The sequence below is a fragment of the Lissotriton helveticus genome, chromosome 11 (genome assembly GCF_964261635.1).
Source record: "Lissotriton helveticus chromosome 11, aLisHel1.1, whole genome shotgun sequence".
NCBI classification, from domain to species: domain Eukaryota; kingdom Metazoa; phylum Chordata; class Amphibia; order Caudata; family Salamandridae; genus Lissotriton; species Lissotriton helveticus.
This window is the reverse complement of record NC_136072.1, coordinates 708,085,521-708,105,006: the sequence shown is the minus strand read 5'-3', so window position 1 is coordinate 708,105,006 and position 19,486 is coordinate 708,085,521. Positions and strand designations below refer to the sequence as shown.

Genomic DNA, 19,486 nt, shown 5'->3' with positions numbered 1-19,486 from the left:
CTAATGACGTAAGATCCCTAGCCGGGTTTGTTATGTTTACACCATGTTCCAGGTTGAGAAGCAGACACAGAGGGTTGTGGTCGCTCTCCAATCTTGCAATCACCTGCATATCGATCACTTTATGCCAATCCCTGACATCTATGAGAATATAATCTATCCTACTACTTGATCTTAGATTGTCAAAGGTGTGCTTACCCTGTGCATCAGAGGAGGTGCGGCCATTTACTGCCCTCAGTCCTCTGGATAGGCATAAACTTTTAGCCTGTATTGCCACTTCTGTCCATCATGGTAACAGATCTTACCCCTTTCATTATTTACTTTGCATGCCCATGGTAACCACAAGAAAGATACAATTGAAGATTTCAAATAGATTTATTGAAACAAATGTAGTCTTGCCTAGAAAGAGTGAGCTGCGATTATTAGTCAGATAAAACAAAAAATATAACCAGTGTGATGAACATGGTAAAAAGAATAAACAGTCCAGCTAGGCCAGTCTGATTTCTATATATTTCTACCTATCTTTACCCCTACTCTGAGAGCATAGTGGGTGTGCTATCTGCACAATCTCTTAGGTAAGCCTGAGCCCCCATACCTGGACAACTTGACCAGGGTGTCAGCCTGAAATGGGATTGGCAGTCCTTCTCAGCAGAATAGAAGGTCAGCGTCATTAGAGCTGCATGTCGAACACAGCCTTTGTTCCAGGACAGTCATGACTGAAGTGCTCCTCTGAAGGCTACTGTCCCATCCATATAATAAAAAGCACTGTGTTAGAGGTACAGCTCTGATGCAATAATGTGTCTAGATGTTAGAAGCTGTCTCCGAATGCACTACACATACACTAGGATATCTTGTTCTGTGTTCCTAGTCTTGAAGGGAGTGTACTGATTACATAGCAAGAAAGTATTTCTAAAAACACCATGTACAGCGTCTGCTCAGAATAATATTGTGAAGGCAAAAAATAATATTGTTTAAACGAAGTCTGCTAAAACGTGTATTGTAAAAAACTAAAATGGAGAACTAAAGTGGACTCAAGAAGGCCTCACAACAACTTCAAGACCTACCTTTCCCATAGGATAAAATTGGGTTACCTTATTACATTTAATACGTGATACAGTTTGTGGGGAGCAGGTTAGAAAGGCTAAGGTTGGTGTTTGAGGAACTGTAATTTATAACCTTATTTTATGGTAAAGTCAAATTGTATGTCACAATTCTGAAAATGCTACTTTGAGATCATTGGCATTTACACTCCCTAGCCATTTGGTACATGCAGAATGTTCCTGGTCCCATGACTAGGTGTCGTTGTCAGTTGGTCTTTGTGCATATCTCCCAGACAGCATCACAGTGGAGGGCCTGGATGTGACAGGATGGGACATCCTGGCTTAATGGGGAGGCGAGGCATGGGAGGAGCTGTCACCTACCAAAATTTCACTTCAAAGGTACTGGGCCAGCTCACACACAAAGGACTTCACACTAGCCTATTGTGCTCCAAGACAGACTGCCACCAGGCCAGGAAGTTCCAGACACCTTTGCAGGGGGAAACTCCAGAAGTTTCTTCCACTTGAAAGTGGACACCAGGGGGTATATTATCAAGGGGTTTATCTCCGCTTTTTTGGCTTTAAAAGCCAAGAAAGCGGAGATAAAATTATCTCCCTATTGCCAAGCTGTCGCTAACACCAGTTAGTGACAGCTAATAGGAGATAGCGACCATCTTGGGCCCCGCTTTGCATGTCAGTGATATTTATCACTAATGACATGCAAAGTGGGCGTGCCAAGATGTTAGCGACTGGAAACAGTCGCTAACATCGCTATCTCCTATTACCAACTTTTGGAGATATTCGCGCTAAGCGCGAATATCTCCAAAAGCTAACACCTGCCCTGAGCAGTTCTTCACCATGTTATCCAATGGGAGGTGGATAACATGGCTAAGAGCATTTGCTCGATAATGCATGAATATCGCTGACTTTTCAGCGATATTCATGCATTGCGGCCGTTTTTTATCGCATTTGCGATAAACCTTGCTAATAGCAAGGTTTATCTGCGATAAAAATCGCCGATGTGCGGCGATAATTTTTGTCTCTAAACAAGTTAGAGACAAAAATTATCGCTAGTTGTTGGTAATATACCCCCAGGATCCTTAGCCCCACTCTTTAGTGAACTCCTGGTCCTGTGGATATTGCAGAAGGAGGTCTGCCCAGCTGACCCGCTGCACTGGACCTTCCCTAACTGCCAACTGGACTGCCTGAAGCACGACCTGCTGTTTGAGAAGGTAGATTGGACCTGCATCCTTCATGCCAGGCTGTAGTGACTTCAAAGGTTAGCTGACGGATCTCCTATTCTGAGCTACAGGGGCATAACAAGCTCCAGTGGCCTCCCAGCAACTGTCCAGCTGAACCTCCTGCATTGGACATGAAACTGGACTTACCTGAGCCCTTCTGGCCACTGCTGGAGGTAGTTCCTGATCCCCAAGAGGTTCATCCTAGGTCCTGGACCCTTGGTGCGGCATCATTTTAGCTCCTCCTTGCAGAAAAGTAGACACTCTAGAGTTTTGGACTGTTCCAAACCTAAAACGGGCCCATTTGCACCAAGATATTGATGCCCACGCTGACTGGCAGTGCAAAGTTCCAGTGAACCCAAATCTTCGTGGTACAGCGACCTCCAGCGAGGACCGATAACACAAGATTTTAATTATGTGCTACAGTATCAAGAGTTCACAGTGACAGCCAATGCGAAAATCCACCACCAACCATCCACATCATCCAACAGTATCTTCATGCATAGCAACAATCATTTGCAATGCCCGTCCTGACCTTTGCATTACAGTGACAACCGTCTGCGACACTCTCCCTGCTGCTCGCAGCCTCTTTCTTCGCAAAGGGAACTCTTCACACTGGACTTTAGAAGGTCTGTTTTTCAGCTGGTTTAACCTGGTCCCTGTGACTTTCTCTCAGTCTCAACGAGCAGATGTCCGCGAGTAGCGTTCTGTGGTTTTAGGCGCTATACTTACCCGAAATCCTTAAAATTACACATCTCCCGCTCTATTGATTGGATTTTTGTCATTTAAGTCTCAAATAATTTGTTAGATTTTACTCAATGTTTTCTAAATTGGTGGATTATAAGACTAATAGGTAACTGTTTTCATTGAGCGCACAGCTAAGTAAAGGGTAATAGTACAAAGTAACAATGGTGCTCCAAATGATGGCTAATCGGTTACCACGACTAGATCAATAAGCTAAAGGATAGCTCAACATAGACACTATAATCATCGAGCACTCAAAAGTCCAGTATTAGTGTTCAGTTTATTTATTTCTTGATTCTTGTCACAATTGAATCTTCATTGAAACAGTCCTCGTTTTATTTTCAACACTACAGCAGCCAACGCACGTTTCGTCTGGTCTGATCAGACCTACGACTTCCTCAGGGCTGCAACCCAAACAAATTATAATAATAATAAGTAAACCAGTTAATGTCAGAATATGACATTTTCACATTCGTATTCAAGAATGTTAAATAACTGTTATAGTTGTGTCTAGAGTAAAGTTATTATATAGAATTGTTTGCTCACCACCAAGTTTATAAGCTGAAGGCACCCCGTGTATCTAATTATAAATAAATGGAGGGTTTATCATTTATTACTACAAGATATAGAGTAAAAGAAAGAAAACGTAAAATTATAGTAGAAATTCCAGTTTGGCGTCATGGCTAGACAGCGAGGCTACATACCTATGCCTTCCCTCATCGGTAGCATCAGTTAATCCACTTCATAAGTATAGCTCAGTCTTTAATGTTAACGTATCTGAAAGAATCAGTGCATACGTATTCAATCTCAAATATTTTGTATTCTAATCCTTGTTACCTTACTATGATCGACTCCGAATGGTCAGGACATTCTTACCTTATCAAATATGAGTAACGTCCAATATTATAAAACGTTATAGTTTCTGGCTTAGGCTTCCATGTATAAACTTCATTTAGGTTGTCAGTATCCAATTTTCATATTTAGTATCAATATCTGTAAAAATAATTATTTATTCAGACCGCTATATGGGGTTATTTTGGTCACTACCTTAAGTAATACACTTCAGTTGCCTTTAGTTTTTAGATGGAGACAACCTTACCTCTGCAAGTTAGAGATAATCCCCAGATTCTCGCCGGTAAGTAGCTCAATACGAATATCTCAAGTATCTGTAAATAAATGAAGAACGAATTGTCCAGTGTAAGCTCAGTGAAAGTTTAAGCTAATAGTCACGTTCAAAGATAACTAACTTCTGTTTGTTGGTACTACACTCACCGGTTTCGAAGTCACTGAGAACCTCGGATCGCGTCTCTCCGTGTCTGCGTCCTACTTAGGCGCCATCTTGATTAGTCTCCTTTATAGTGTAAGAAGGTTTTTAGGCGCCATTTTGATAAAGTATAGATGCGTAATTTTCTAAGCTTAAATCTGCTAGATTTAACTATTTTTATCGATATTATAAACTATGTATATCTTTAATCTCCCGTATTAAATGTATTTTTTGTCACTTATGAAATTATTACGTGTAAATGAAGGAAAGAGATTTTCGGCGAGAAAATAGTAATTCATTAATAAATGTTTAACAAGTTCAACGTTCTCATAACAGAACGTGTAATATATTACCGTAGCTATTCTTCTGTTAATATACTTCTAACTACTACTCAGATTTCCAATAGTGTTATCAGTCGCCATCTTGAAATGGTCTCGTATTCTCATATTGTTATGTCCTGACTCGATTTGAAATGTTTTACCCGTTTTATAATTCACGCTCGCTTTTAGGCAACATGTTATTATCCTAATATTTATTCGGTCTACCGGTGAGTGGTGGCACCAGTACTTCACTCCGCTCTCCCACCATAGCGCCAGCCCGAAATAATAGTCTATAGAGACACCAGAACTATGCATTGGAGGTAAAGATAATAGATTGCAAAATACAATACTTAGTACCAACATTTCCAATGTAAATATAACGGCTTGAATATGTATTCAAAATATCATATCACAATACATAACGAACTTTGAAAGATTAAAATCACATCTGACTGTTATTAAGTCTTGTCTCACTGTCTCAAGGTTTTACGATCAAGACATAATTCTTACAGGAAAAACATAAAAGAAATATACTGTATCTCAACTATAAATTCTCATATTCAATTGTACTTATATTTTCAACTCAAAATAAATTAACAGTGGTGCTCATATTCGCATAGAGTCATACAATTGTACAGTACATCATTTCTCTAATTCATATCTGGAGTACAATTAAGTAATCATGATTACAAAAGTGCGGGCATCAAGAATTACTACATCTTATCATATTGAAAAGCAGAAAGAACATATGCAAGCCGTAAAGTATATACTAGATGACTAGAGCTATCGTGCTTGATCAGGCTACTGAGATTTAATTGCCTAAAAAATATTCAAATTCATGATCCACATTTAACCCCATTTCTACTGCTTTAAGTTTAATGAGCCAAGTAACTTCCAACCTTCTGAGTCTCAGTATTCTATTGCCACCTCTCGGGTCTGTATCTAAGTGGTCAATACCATGATAAGTGAATGTATGTTTCTTCCTATCTTGATAATACCTAATCAGATGTGCTGCGGTTGGATACCTAGTGTCACCTTGTACAATGGCTCTAAAGTGTTCTGCCATTCTATCCCTTAGTCTTCTCTTGGTGCTACCGATGTAGATCTTACCACAGCTACACACAATCGCATAGACCACAAAAGTTGTGTCGCAATTAATGAAAGTCTCAATAGTATACTCTCCTGTGCCATTGTAATGGAAGCTCACTACTTTTTTCTTTGCCCATCTACATGAAGAACATCTACCACATTTGTAGAAACCTTTAAATTTTGACAGCCAGTCCTTATTTACAGGTTTGGTCGGGTAGCTAGGGCTAAGTAGATTAGAGAGAGTTAGACCTTTCCTAAAAGTTAGGGAAGGGTAATGAGTAACAAAAGGGGAAATGTCTTGATCAAGTTTAAGTAGATTCCAATGTCTGCGCAGAATAGAGTATAATTTATTACTTTCTGTACTGTAATTGGTGATCATTCTAACCTTAGTATCACCATCTTTATCCAACTTCTTAGGTTTTTCCTTAAGAGTATTTGTACGCCTTAGTTTCTTTGCTCTGTTAAAGGCTGTGTCTATAGTTTTCTTGTCATATCCTCTCTTTTCAAATCTCATGGATATATCTGATAGGTTCTCTTGGAAGTCATGATTTAGGGAGCAATTTCGCCTGGCTCTCACCATCTCCCCATACGGAATAGATTTTATCTGATTCGTTGGGTGGCAGCTTTTAGCATGTAATACTGAGTTACAGCTTGTAGGTTTCCTGTACATTCTACTATTAAGTTTGCCTGATTGCACAAATAGCTCAACATCAAGAAATGTAATCATGTTATAATCATACTGCGTTGTAAACCGTAGATTATACACATTATCATTTAAGTAATCAAAAAATCCATGTAATTGTTCAACCGATCCTGTCCAGATAAGCAGACAGTCGTCGATGAAACGACCCCAGTAGTGGATATACTGAATCCAATCTCTGTTACTGGGTCTCCAAATTCGCTCCGCCTCGTACCAGCCCATAAATAGGTTGGCAAAAGACGGAGCAAATTTGGCTCCCATCGCTGTCCCAAGTTCTTGGCGGTACCACGCACCATCAAACAAAAACACGTTATTTTTCAATACAAGTTCAGTCATTTGTAACAACATTTGTGAATGGTCATAAAATTCAGCAGCTCGCTTGCTAAGAAAGAAGTCAAGAGCATTGATTCCTAAAGTGTGATCAATATTAGAATAAAGGGAGACTACATCAAGTGTAGCTAAAATCATCCCATCTTCCCAAGTAATGTAATTCAATATATTAAGTATATATTTCGTGTCCATAACAAAGGATGGTAAGTTCTGTACAAAATCCCTAAGAAATGTATCAATGTATTCGGACAGGTGTTCAGTTGGTCCACCAATGCCCGAGACTATCGGTCTTCCTGGGGGCTTGTCTCGGCATTTATGGACCTTTGGCAAGGTATACAAACACGGTGATCTTGGAAATGTAGTTTGTAGGTACAGGTATTCGTCATGATTGATCAGTGATAAATCATACCATTCCCTCACTTTAGTGTTTACCGTTTCTACTAGGGTCTTCATTGGGTTGGACTCTAATCTTGTATAATAGCGTTTGTCGTTTAATTGTGATAGAACTTCACTTTTATAGTCAATACTATTCTGTAATACCAGGTTGCCTCCTTTGTCTGCTCTTCGAATTATTATTTCCTTATTATTCAAAAGTTCATTGAGGGCTTTCCTTTCTCTTGGTGTTAAATTATCCTCTCTAGGATGCAAGTAGCTCGAACGTTTATGTTCTAGTTCTTGATCTATATCCTGACGGACAGCCTTAAAGAATACATCAATAACATTTCCTTGTGTTAACCTTGGTGTCCATTTAGAGCTTGTTTTGAGACCACTGCTTTCTGTCATATAGCGTTCGACTTCTAGATCTTCCATAATTTTGGCCAGTGTAGCAGGGTCCTCTTCTGTTTCTGTTAGAGATAACAGGAGCTGCGTCTCTTTAAGTTCTTGTATAGTAAGATTACTCATGTTTTTAGTAGTAGGTATTTCTTTATCGGGTGTATTGCAAAATAATTTTTTAACAAGCTCCAGTGGCCTCCCAGCAACTGTCCAGCTGAACCTCCTGCATTGGACATGAAACTGGACTTACCTGAGCCCTTCTGGCCACTGCTGGAGGTAGTTCCTGATCCCCAAGAGGTTCATCCTAGGTCCTGGACCCTTGGTGCGGCATCATTTTAGCTCCTCCTTGCAGAAAAGTAGACACTCTAGAGTTTTGGACTGTTCCAAACCTAAAACGGGCCCATTTGCACCAAGATATTGATGCCCACGCTGACTGGCAGTGCAAAGTTCCAGTGAACCCAAATCTTCGTGGTACAGCGACCTCCAGCGAGGACCGGTAACACAAGATTTTAATTATGTGCTACAGTATCAAGAGTTCACAGTGACAGCCAATGCGAAAATCCACCACCAACCATCCACATCATCCAACAGTATCTTCATGCATAGCAACAATCATTTGCAATGCCCGTCCTGACCTTTGCATTACAGTGACAACCGTCTGCGACACTCTCCCTGCTGCTCGCAGCCTCTTTCTTCGCAAAGGGAACTCTTCACACTGGACTTTAGAAGGTCTGTTTTTCAGCTGGTTTAACCTGGTCCCTGTGACTTTCTCTCAGTCTCAACGAGCAGATGTCCGCGAGTAGCGTTCTGTGGTTTTAGGCGCTATACTTACCCGAAATCCTTAAATTACACATCTCCCGCTCTATTGATTGGATTTCTGTCATTTAAGTCTCAAATAATTTGTTAGATTTTACTCAATGTTTTCTAAATTGGTGTGGGATTTTTCTTGTGTGATGTTTTCACTTCATTACTGTTTGTGTGCTCCATAAATACTTCACACATTGCCTCTAAGTTAAGCCTGACTGTTTTTGCGCCAAGCTACCATAAGGTTAAGCACAGGTTAATGTAGTGACTTTGGTGTTTCACTCTGACAAGAATTGCGACTGTTGCATGTGAAGTGCTCACACCCGCCTCAACCAATAACCCAATTTCTCACTGTATGTATGTAGCTTTGGCAGAGCCCTCAATAATTTCTTTTTTCCTTTAACACTAAATGTATCAGGGAAAATTGTACTGATGTAATGTGGATGCAGGCGGCAAAGGTGAAGAACAATAGTTACTTACCTGTAATCTGTGGTTCTCCAGTATTGGTGTCTTTCATAGATTCACATGCCTGAATCATTCCCCGTCGTCGGAGTGGGAGTCCCACGGTACATAAAAAAGCAATATAATGCCATAAATATGTAGTAATACCAATAGAAATGAACCAGGAAGTAAAACAGCCAATGGTACAGTAGGCAAAAAACTTCCACATCTATGACTCTCATAGTCATTATGTATAGTCCAAACTGCAGCCAATCAGGCGCCAGCACCCACCAGAATGTTCTCCCCAGAGGCTCAGGCTCTCAGATTTTCTCGCAAGGAGTGAAGGTAAACCATAATAGCCTAAAAAGCCTCTGAGGGGAGGTGGGCGGGTTGCATGTGAATCTATGAAAGACACCAATACTGGAGAACCACAGATTACAGGTAAGTAACTATTGTTCTTCTCCAGTATTAGGGGTGTCTTTCATAGATTCACATGCCTGAATCAGAGTAGCTAGCAGTACATATCTTTGCTGAACAGACGCTCATAACACCCAGCTTGTCAGCTAGTAATGCAAATAACCATGCAGAGTGAATATATACATATCGTATAAAGCATAACACAATGCAATCATGGAAATATGTGAAAACATAATATAAGAAGCGTCTGACAGCAGAAAACAAGGAGGTGGGAAACAGAGGCTCACCTTAATGAAACAGATTCCGCAGAACAGCTCGACCCACAGAAGTATCAGCCTCGCTGATGGACTCTAGACAGTAATGTCTGGTAAAGGTATGGCGACTCGCCCAAGTAGCCGCTTTGCAGATCTGCTGAAGAGGGACTCCAGCAAATAAGGCCGTAGATGAGGAGACTGCTCTTGTAGAGTGCGCTCTGGGCGCAGATGGTAAAGGTCTCCCAGCCTGTGCATGGCAAAAGGCAATGGCAGCAGATATCCATCTTGCAATAGTCTGTTTAGATACTGCCTGCCCCTTACGAATCGCACCGTAGGTAATGAACAACTGGTCAGAGGTGCGTACAGTAGACGTTCTTTGTAGATAGAATTTAAGACATCTTCTAATGTCAAGCGAGTGTAAAGCTCTTTCCGCAGGACTTTGCGGGTCTGGAAAAAACGATTTAAGAACAACAGGTTCGTTCAGATGGAAATCCGAAGGTACCTTAGGAATGTATTTGGGATTTGTGCGAAGTATGACAGAATCGCTTGTGAATTGAAGGAAAGGATGATGTACAGTGAAAGCTTGGATATCACTAACTCTCTTGGCGGATGTTAAGGCTAAAAGCAGTGATACCTTCCACGAAAGATACTTCAAGTCAGCTCTATGGATGGGCTCAAATGGGTGACGCATGAGTTGACCCAGGACCACATTCAGATGCCACAAAGGAGGTGGACGACGTACAGGAGGGAACATTCTAAAGAGGCCTTTAAAGAACTGTTGGATAATTCTTGCTGAGTACAGAGAATTGGACCCATCCTGTCGATATCTGGATATTGCAGCCAGAAATACTTTTAAAGTAGCATGGGACAGACCTGTTCGTGCTAACTGCAAGAAAAAAGGAAGAATTTCCTCAGGCTTTGCTAAAAAAGGGTGAACGCCTGCTGAACGGCACCAGATACAGAAGCGTTTCCATTTCAGACTATATGTTTTGATGGTAGCGGGTGCTCTAGCTTTGGCCAACACCTCTTTACAGTCTGCCGGGATGTTCAGGTGTGCAAACTCATGGTGTTCAGGAGCCAAGCGGCTAATCTCAGCGATGCTGGGTCCGGATGGAAGACTTGACCTTCCTGAACACTGAGCAAGTTCGGGATTGGATGTAACTGAATTGGCTTGCTCTCTGATAGTAGGAGGAGCTCCGTAAACCAATACTGGCGCGGCCATCTGGGCGCAATCAGGATCAGTCGGCAAGGTTCCTTCTTCATCTTCCGCAGAACCTTGGGGACTAACGGAATCGGTGGGAAAGCGTACGCAAACGTCAGGGACCAATCGATGGAGAACGCATTCCCCAGAGAATTCTTGTGGGGGTGCCAGCTGGCGAAGCGCAGGCATTTGCTGTTGGTACTCGTCGCAAATAGATCCAGGTCTGGCCAACCCCACTGATGAAAGATGTGGTCCACTGTTTCCTGGTGAAGCTCCCATTCGTGGGTGGTGATCGTTGTCCTGCTGAGCGCGTCCGCAAGGACGTTTTCCGTTCCCGGAACATGCACCGCATGTAACTGTACATTGTGGTGAAGAGCCCATGTCCATAATTCCTGCGCCTCTTGAGACAGGAGAAGAGATCGAGTTCCCCCCTGTTTGTTGACGTAGTGCATACTTGTTGTGTTGTCTGTTCTTATCAACACATTGGTGTTCTGAATGATGGCACAAAACGCCTTGAGGGCAAGAAAGATGGCTCTCAGTTCCAAACGATTGATGTGCCATAGTTTTTGTTGCGCAGTCCATTTGCCGCTGATCGTGAGGCCTTGTAGATGAGCCCCCCAGCCCTCGAGGGATGCATCTGTAGTGATGGTGAGACTTGGTGTTTCTTGAAGGAACGCATGACCCTGACTCAGATGACACCTCTGTGTCCACCAAAGAAGAGACTCCTTCATGAGTGGTGTGATTTGAATGAGGTCCTCGAAAGTGCCTGAAACCTGTTGCCACTGCAAGATTAGTTCCTCCTGAAGCGGCCTCATTTGAAGTCGGCAATTTGGAAGTAATGGAATACAAGCCGATGCCATCCCTAGAAAGGATTTGTATAGTCGGACAGAAACTGACTTTCTTTGCATGAGATCTTGTGCTAGCCGACTTATTTTTATTTGTCTCTCCTTGGAGACGAAAGCTTTGCATTTGTGAGTGTCCAACATCGCTCCTAAGAATGCTATTCTTTGAGACGATTGCATTTGGGATTTGGTGAAATTTATTGTCAGGCCTAGAGATTGAAACAGGTGGAGACACTGTTGAAGGTGACGTTGAACGGTTCCATGAGAATTGGCCTTTATAAGGCAATCGTCCAGATATGGGAAAATTTGTATTCCCTCCAGCCGGAGGTGCGCAGCTACTGGAGCTAAAACTTTCGTAAAAACTCTTGGAGCTGACCGTAGTCCAAAGGGAAGGACTTTGAACTGGTAGTTCCTGCCAGCCACCCTGAAGCGAAGGAATTTCCTGTGGCGAGGTAGGATGGGGATGTGGAAATATGCATCCTGGAGGTCTAGGGTGACCATGCAATCTCCTGCTGTTAGAAGATGCAAAATTTCTTGAAGAGATAGCATTCGGAATGTCAATTTCCTTAGATATTTGTTTAAGGCGCGAAGATCGAGGATCGGGCGCCACTCCCCGTTCTTCTTTCTGATCAGGAAGAACCTGGAGTAGAATCCTAGACCTCTCATCCTCTGAGGAACGCTCTCGATCGCTCCTTTTTGTATCATCATTTTGATTTGGGTAAGCAGCTCCTTCAGGTGAGCTGGAGGCGGGCCTTTTGGCGGTACATTTGGGGGGAATTTTTCGAATTCTAGGGCATGGCCCCTGGCCACAATATCCAGGACCCATTTGTCCGTTGTTATCGACTGCCAATTGGAGTAAAATTTGGATATTCTTCCGCCAAGTTTTTTGAGTGGGTGGAAAGACGGTGGTGGCAGGTGAAAAATTTCATTGTCGCTTGTCCTTGCCGCGGTAGGTAGCCTTACCCCTGTTTGGGGTGTATTGAGATCTTTTCTGCCCATAAGACTGGTAGCGCTGAGATTGGTAACGCTGATTACCCTGACGGTATGAGGATTGTTGATGTTGTTGCTGGTATCCACCTCTATTGAAGGACGTTCCTCGTCCTCTCGCTCCTCGAAAGGGCGGCTTGTGGAATTGTAGAGTGCCTAAGGATCTGGCTGTTTCGGTATCCTTTTTGATAGTCTGTAAAGCCTCCTCTACCTTGGGGCCGAATAAATATTCGCCATCAAATGGCATGTCTAGAACTCGGTTTTGGACTTCTTGTCTGAAAGCAGTGGAACGTAACCACCCCTGTCTACGCAGAACCGCAGCTCCTGCTAATTGGCGAAATCCTGTAGATGCAACATCAACAGCTGAATCGATTATCTCTTCAGAGGTCCTTTGACCTTCGTGGAGAATTTGGAGTGCTTCAGCCTTGGATGGCTCAGGGAGGAGATCGATAAATGGTGAGATGTCAGACCACATTTGACGGTCGTACCGACCTAAGATGGCCAATGCGTTGGCAGCACGGACAGTCGTTGCAGCCATGGTGGAAACTCGTTTTCCGATTGAGTCTAGGCGTCTGCCATCTCTATCCGGCGGCGCCGTAACCGCAGAGGACGGATTTCTGGCTCTTTTCTGAGCCGCCTGGACAATTACAGAGTCAAGTTTTGCCTGTCCAAGAAGACATGCAGGCGTCTTGTCGGGAGCTTTATATTTCTTATCAATTCTTGGCAAGACTGGAGGAATGGAAGCCGGCGTTGACATCACCTTAACACCTTCCTTCCAGATGAATTCCACGATGGGTATTGTCCTAATTTGTCGTCTGGGCTGATCCTTGAAATCGTAAAGGAAACATTCTTGTTGCGTATGCTCCATCTTCATATGAAAACGTGCGGTTGCACGCTCCATCAACAAGTGAAAGTTCGCCACATCCACCGGAGGGGAGGCCGACGCAGTCTGAGGAGATGTTGAAGGAGATTGTACCTGATAGTCCTCCCACTCCGATAAATCATCCACTTCTCCTTCTTCCCGCTGGTCGTCATCCTCCGAGGATTGCGGGTCTTCTTCGTGAGCAGGTTGTGGGTGTGAAGGTGGACACACCGATGGGGGCACAGGTGGAGGCGTTTCCGAAGTTGGAGTTGCCTGTCCAGAACCTGCCGATTCCGATGGTGGGAACCTCCGATAGTAGTCATCCAGCATAAATTGTAAATTGGATATTAAATCCAAAGGCACTTGAGCAACAGGGGTACTCACAGGCATCGATACCTCAACAGGAGAGTGAGAATCATCATCCTCTTCATCTTGAAGTTTAATATGTAACTCCGATGGACTAGTGGCTTGCCCAAAAGTATTCTGGACCATCTCATTGTCACTGTCAGAATCCAGAAGTTGGTCTGGCACTTCAGAGGACACCTTATGAGGTGAAATACGAAGGGGTGAAAGCCTCATTGCAGTGTTGCGCAGTTGTTCTGCTGCTTGCCGTGGTGTTAAAAACACCGTCGACGGAGACCACACTTGTAGCGCCGTGCATGATGACAACTGCGGCGTCGTCGGAGGGTTAACTCCCGAAGGTTTTGTCGTCGACGGATCACCTCTCGTCGACGGGACACCTTTCGCCAACGGAACACTCGTCGTCGACGGGACACTCGTCGTCGACGGGACACCCTTCATCGACAGAACACTCGTCGTCGACGGGACAGTCTTCGTCGACGGGACACTCTTCGTCGACGGGACCCCCTTCGTCGACGGGACACTCTTCGTCGACGGGACACTCTTCGTCGACGGGACACTCTTCGTCGACGGGACACTCTTCGTCGACGGGACACCCTTCGTCGACGGGACACTCTTCGTCGACGGGACCGTCTTCGTCGACGAGTCACTCTTCGTCGACGGTGTTATTTTCGTCGACGGCGTAGAGCCTGACGACGAGCTCGTCGACGGAGCCTTTTTCGTCGGCGGTAAGGCCTTTAGAGGTGTCGACCACGAGGCGTCGACGACGGACGTCGACGAAACAGGCCTCACAGAAACAAAAACCATTGTTGGAGACGCCGTAGACGATGACATAACCATACCAGGTTTAGGAGATGAAAATGTTACCGTAGATGTCACTGAAGTCGTCGATCTCGTCGACGAGGAAGCTGAAGAGGACATCACAGGAGGCGGAGATGAAGTCTGTGGTAAAATCCTCTCAGAAGATAGGGGAAACTTGAGGTTTTTCCCCTTTTTGGAAGCAGAAGCGCCTTCCATGCCCTTGGATGTGGGGACAGCCTGAGAAGTAGAAGGCTGATCCAGTCCTTTAGCAGGTGGTTGTTTTTTAGGCAGTTTAGCCTTGGGCGATGACATTCCCTCAGGCGCAGGCCTCTTCCTGGAGGCTGAAGTAGAACCAGAGGTGACACTTCCTACCTCAGAAACAGGATTAGAAGAATCCTTTAGCCTCTTCAACCAAAGCAGTAAACGACCCTCTCTATCCCTGAGAGTCTTTTGAGGCATGGTTCTGCAGATCTTACAGTCCGAGGCCTGGTGATCTGGGTAGAGACAATAGATACACTTTTTATGTGGATCCTTTTCAAAAAGCCGAAGCTTACCACAGCAGTCACAGGCTCTAAAGAGAGATTTCTTTGAAGACATCCTGAAGTAAAGACACAAATGAAGTTAGAAGTAAGAAACTGAGCAGAGCTCAGGGAGACTCCCTTCACACGACGTGCGGTAGAAAATCTGAGAGCCTGAGCCTCTGGGGAGAACATTCTGGTGGGTGCTGGCGCCTGATTGGCTGCAGTTTGGACTATACATAATGACTATGAGAGTCATAGATGTGGAAGTTTTTTGCCTACTGTACCATTGGCTGTTTTACTTCCTGGTTCATTTCTATTGGTATTACTACATATTTATGGCATTATATTGCTTTTTTATGTACCGTGGGACTCCCACTCCGACGACGGGGAATGATTCAGGCATGTGAATCTATGAAAGACACCCCTAATACTGGAGAAGTAATTCTACAGGGTGGTTGGTTCCTGCGATGGTATGGGCATAGTTGACGGGGGCTCACCATTCCTTGCAGGGGAGGGCCCTAAGGTTTTGTCATGCCACTGGCATGCAGTGGCTGGTGGTTTTATACACCCCCAGTCCCAGATTCCTTTGGTGCAGAAGCAGTATTGATTTGTTGACTGACAACACATTCGCTCTGCAATTGCAGCCAACAGCAGCTGCTGTGGCCATCTCAGCATGTCACGCACTGTATACCTTGCAGCAAGACACCCGTATACCTCACGTTGCTCTAGGTGGCAAACTCTTAGTTCTCCATCATCCTAAACCCCCCTCAATGAATGTATTTACATAGCGCTTACTACAGCTACCATGAGATGGAGAACACCTGTAGAGTGTTTGGCAGCGAGCAGTCTCTCATGTGTAGCAGCTGGGAGTACAGCTTTATCTAATATACAGAGGTTAATTCTCAGAACAACAGGGTTAATAAAAAAAACAATGGGGAGGTTTGCCAAGGGAGCTTGTCATAGAACATGTGATTGGTCCCGTATTCTTGAGGAGAACACACGTCTGCAGCGGCCAAAATGCCTGGGAAAAAAAGATAAATATGGGAGTGCAATTGACAGTCCCTTTTTATGTGATATTATAAGAAACCCAAATTCCCAAGCTAAATAGGATTAGCCCTTTTATAAACCAGCCGTGCCATTGTTTGCTTGCGACCTACAAGACTTGTGGGAGAGTGCAGTGCCTGCAGATGGACTCCTTTGCCTCTCCTCTTGCAAATGTGGAGTGGAAAGTAATAAGGCTAAACGTCTTCCAGCCTCATCATTAGCAGTTCAGTTATCCTGCGGCTGTACTATGGACTGATCCAAAGGTTGACGGACACTGCCATAAAATCTAAGGACTGAAGGGGGTTCATCTGATTTCAAACTCAGGATGCTGTCTTTTAGAATGAACAAAACTGTGAATGAGCAGTGGCTGAAGGAGGCTGACCCAAAGTACCTCTATGTTGCATATTATGATTTTGTATCCTCTTTACAAAAGACTGGGAAACAGCTAAAGCTGCTAGCCATACAAGGAGGAGAAAGCAGTTTAGTAGAACCTGATTTTCTCTCTCTAGATTGTGGCTTTGCCAAAGTATTAACCATACAAATGGTCAGCAGCAGTATTTACAATATCAGCCTTTCTTTTTTGAGAGCTTTATTCAGCACAGTACATTGGAGGCAATACCGGTATATATGTGTGTGCCATTTTGTACAAAGTAGTATAAGCAACCATTGCCATGTATTTTAAGATTAGGTATTATTTAAATGTTTATGCGATATGAACAGGTAAGATCTTGTTGACTGGCTGTTTTTCAGGTGTCTCTTATGTTTGTTTTGTGGATGTGACTACAAATGTATACTCCAGAGTATTTCTAGAAGCTGCCGCTGTCTCACGTTGTCTCATTTATTCCACAGGAACAAGCACTGCTGATTCAGGAGGGAGCAGAGAGGCAACATAAAGAAATGCAGGAACAGATCCAAAGACTCCAGCACCAGATAGCTGAGGCTTCCAAACCTAAGCGTCGCTGTGTTATACAATAAAAAGAGGTTGAGCTGCATGTACCAAATGGCAGAGTTTTGCAGATTTAGATGTGTTACACTCTAAAAGAGATTGAGCTGCATGGAGGCCTAGACTTCTCATTTCAAACTAGAAAGGCACCACCTGTATCTTCTGGCAGTGAAACAGAATCACTGATGTCTTGTGGGTTCACGCTTTAATGCAGTTCTTGGCTCAAGGTTTCTCTTTGTGAGACAATAATCAAAAATCAACAACCAAATCATCGAGTCGATGGCACCTAAGGAAGATGTGCAAACACAAGCACAGTTCAAAGGGGACAAATTCCTGGCTTCGGCTCAGCGCAGTCTTCAGTTGAGAATTCTTCATAAACATTTACTTCAGCTCAGTGTCAGTAAAGTAACACATGTGAGCAACCATTCATCACCAGGAGATTTCACAGCAACCTTAAAAAGCAACGAGTTATTGTTAAAACTCGGTCAAGTGAGTCATGCTCCTGTGTACCACGGTGAGGATTTTTGAGAGGTATCTGTCAAAAACTGTGTTAATTTTCAACTCTCAGCTCCTAGAACATCTGAACTCTTGAGTATTTCTCAGCTTTAGTCAACAGGAGACTGCAACAAAAAATGTTTGTGCATGCCAATAAAGCGCAGTCATTTATCTAATTATCAGTCCATTATCTTCTTTTAATGACTAGCTGTGGATGCAATGGATACATCGTTGACAAACTATACATGTTGTCCTAAATACAACATTTAAACTGCCAGATAAAAAACTGGAACTTGACACATCTGAGAGGCTTGGTCTTTCTCTGCTACATAAAGCACGTGTACTGTCAAGTTAATATGGGGAAATGGACAGTAAATTATTGAAAGAGTAAAATTGCATCTAGCATTATTACAGCGAAAAACTGGCACAATTCAATTGCACGCCACCCTACACCACACTCCAAGGATATTTTTACTTTCTATTGTTTGACCTAGGGAGCAGAAACCGGCGCTCGTTATTGGGATGGGATCCTAGCTATTAGGATCTCCTGCAGTCGCTCTTCCTCCTGAGGCAGGAGGAGGTCCTTCCATTTTCAGTGCTGTCCAATGGCCTCCCACATCAAGCTAATCATACCCGGGGAGGGGGCGGGGGGTACTCATTTACCACTGACATCACTTGAGGCCCTCTGCATTCTATAAACCTTACTATACTTAATATGTACTTTACCAAGATCCATATTTTGTTGTACATGTACATTACCAATATCCAATTTGTTTTGTAGAAATACCACCATTCCACTGACAGAATTCATGCAACCCGCAATACATATACAACACCTAAACACTACGGGTCTTAAAAAGAATTAACGCAGCACGTGCCATAAGCCATTTGGCTGCGCCACGCTGCGTTAATTCCGAAGCACAGGGATGCATCATATCTACAACGGTATGACAGATCCCTTTGTTCTCCCCTGCGCTGATTCACAATTGACTGCCATGCGCCGACACAACCACCAGCGCACCATGGTGCAAAGATGCCTGCATCATGGGGACGATTGTTTATGTGCAGGAAGGTGTCCATTCCTGCACATACACAATCTGAAATGGCGTTTTTCAACTTCTATGAGTGCTGCATTAGCACACCTAGAAGTTGCAGAATGTAATTTTTTTAATGATTGTTTATGTGCTGGAAGGGATACCTACCTACACATAAAAAATCACAAAAGGTGATTTCCTCGTTTTATGTGTGCTGCAGAATGCAGCATGCATAGAATGAGGAGTAAAACGAAGAGAAATGAATACATTTCTCCTCATTGCGCCTCTCTACGCCTCCTCTGGGAAGGGGTAGCATTCAGACGCATTTCCACTTTACCATTTCTTGTAAATCTGGAAATGTGTCAGGTTCCATGGGTGTTGTGTAGGAACACCCACTGCAACACCTATGGAATGCCCCTTTCATGCAAAGTGTAACGTGTAAAGGGGCCGTATATATGAGGACAGGAAAAACCATGTAGGGTGGCTTTTCATGGCCTTGTGAATATATGGAGCGGCAAAATGCTATGCCGGTGTGCCACGAAAAGTGACGCGCCGGTGGCGCAAGGGGTTTTTAAATAAGCCCCTTCATTCACACATCTTTATATCCTTACACTAGAGATTTAACATCCTAGCCATTCCGTCTCTCATTCCTTTTACTTCACTGTACATCAAGGTGCTGTGCCAAAAAATATGATAAAAGAGTAATTTTGTTCTTCACACATGACAAGAATACACTGCTGACATAAACTTCACGATAAACATACACTTCTTCCATAAAAGGTCTTCGACAACGTAGTATGATACCCCTCTGTAAATGGGCTCCGGTTCCTCATCAAGGGAATGAAATGCTAAATGTTCGAGGCATGTGGGCTGCTGAATTCATATCTTGTGCATAGATCGCCGCCTAGTGTTGGGTCCGGATGATTGCACATTGTTGTCCTGGAAGAGTCTTCGAAGTATCACGAGATAGGTGGCTCCTCCCCTGGA

General features: G+C 43.6%; 1 protein-coding gene across 1 annotated transcript in view; it reads left to right on the top strand.

Moving 5' to 3' along the window:
* The window catches only part of LOC144791798 (guanylate-binding protein 1-like), a 246,677-nt gene extending 229,036 nt beyond the window's left edge, over nucleotides 1-17,641 (top strand). Inside the window, exon 11 of the mRNA XM_078666568.1 lies at nucleotides 16,877-17,641. Within this exon, the coding sequence (XP_078522694.1) occupies nucleotides 16,877-17,002 (126 nt within the window). The 3' untranslated portion in view covers nucleotides 17,003-17,641. The remainder of the gene's footprint in view (nucleotides 1-16,876) is intronic.
* The last annotated feature ends 1,845 nt before the right edge of the window (nucleotides 17,642-19,486 follow it).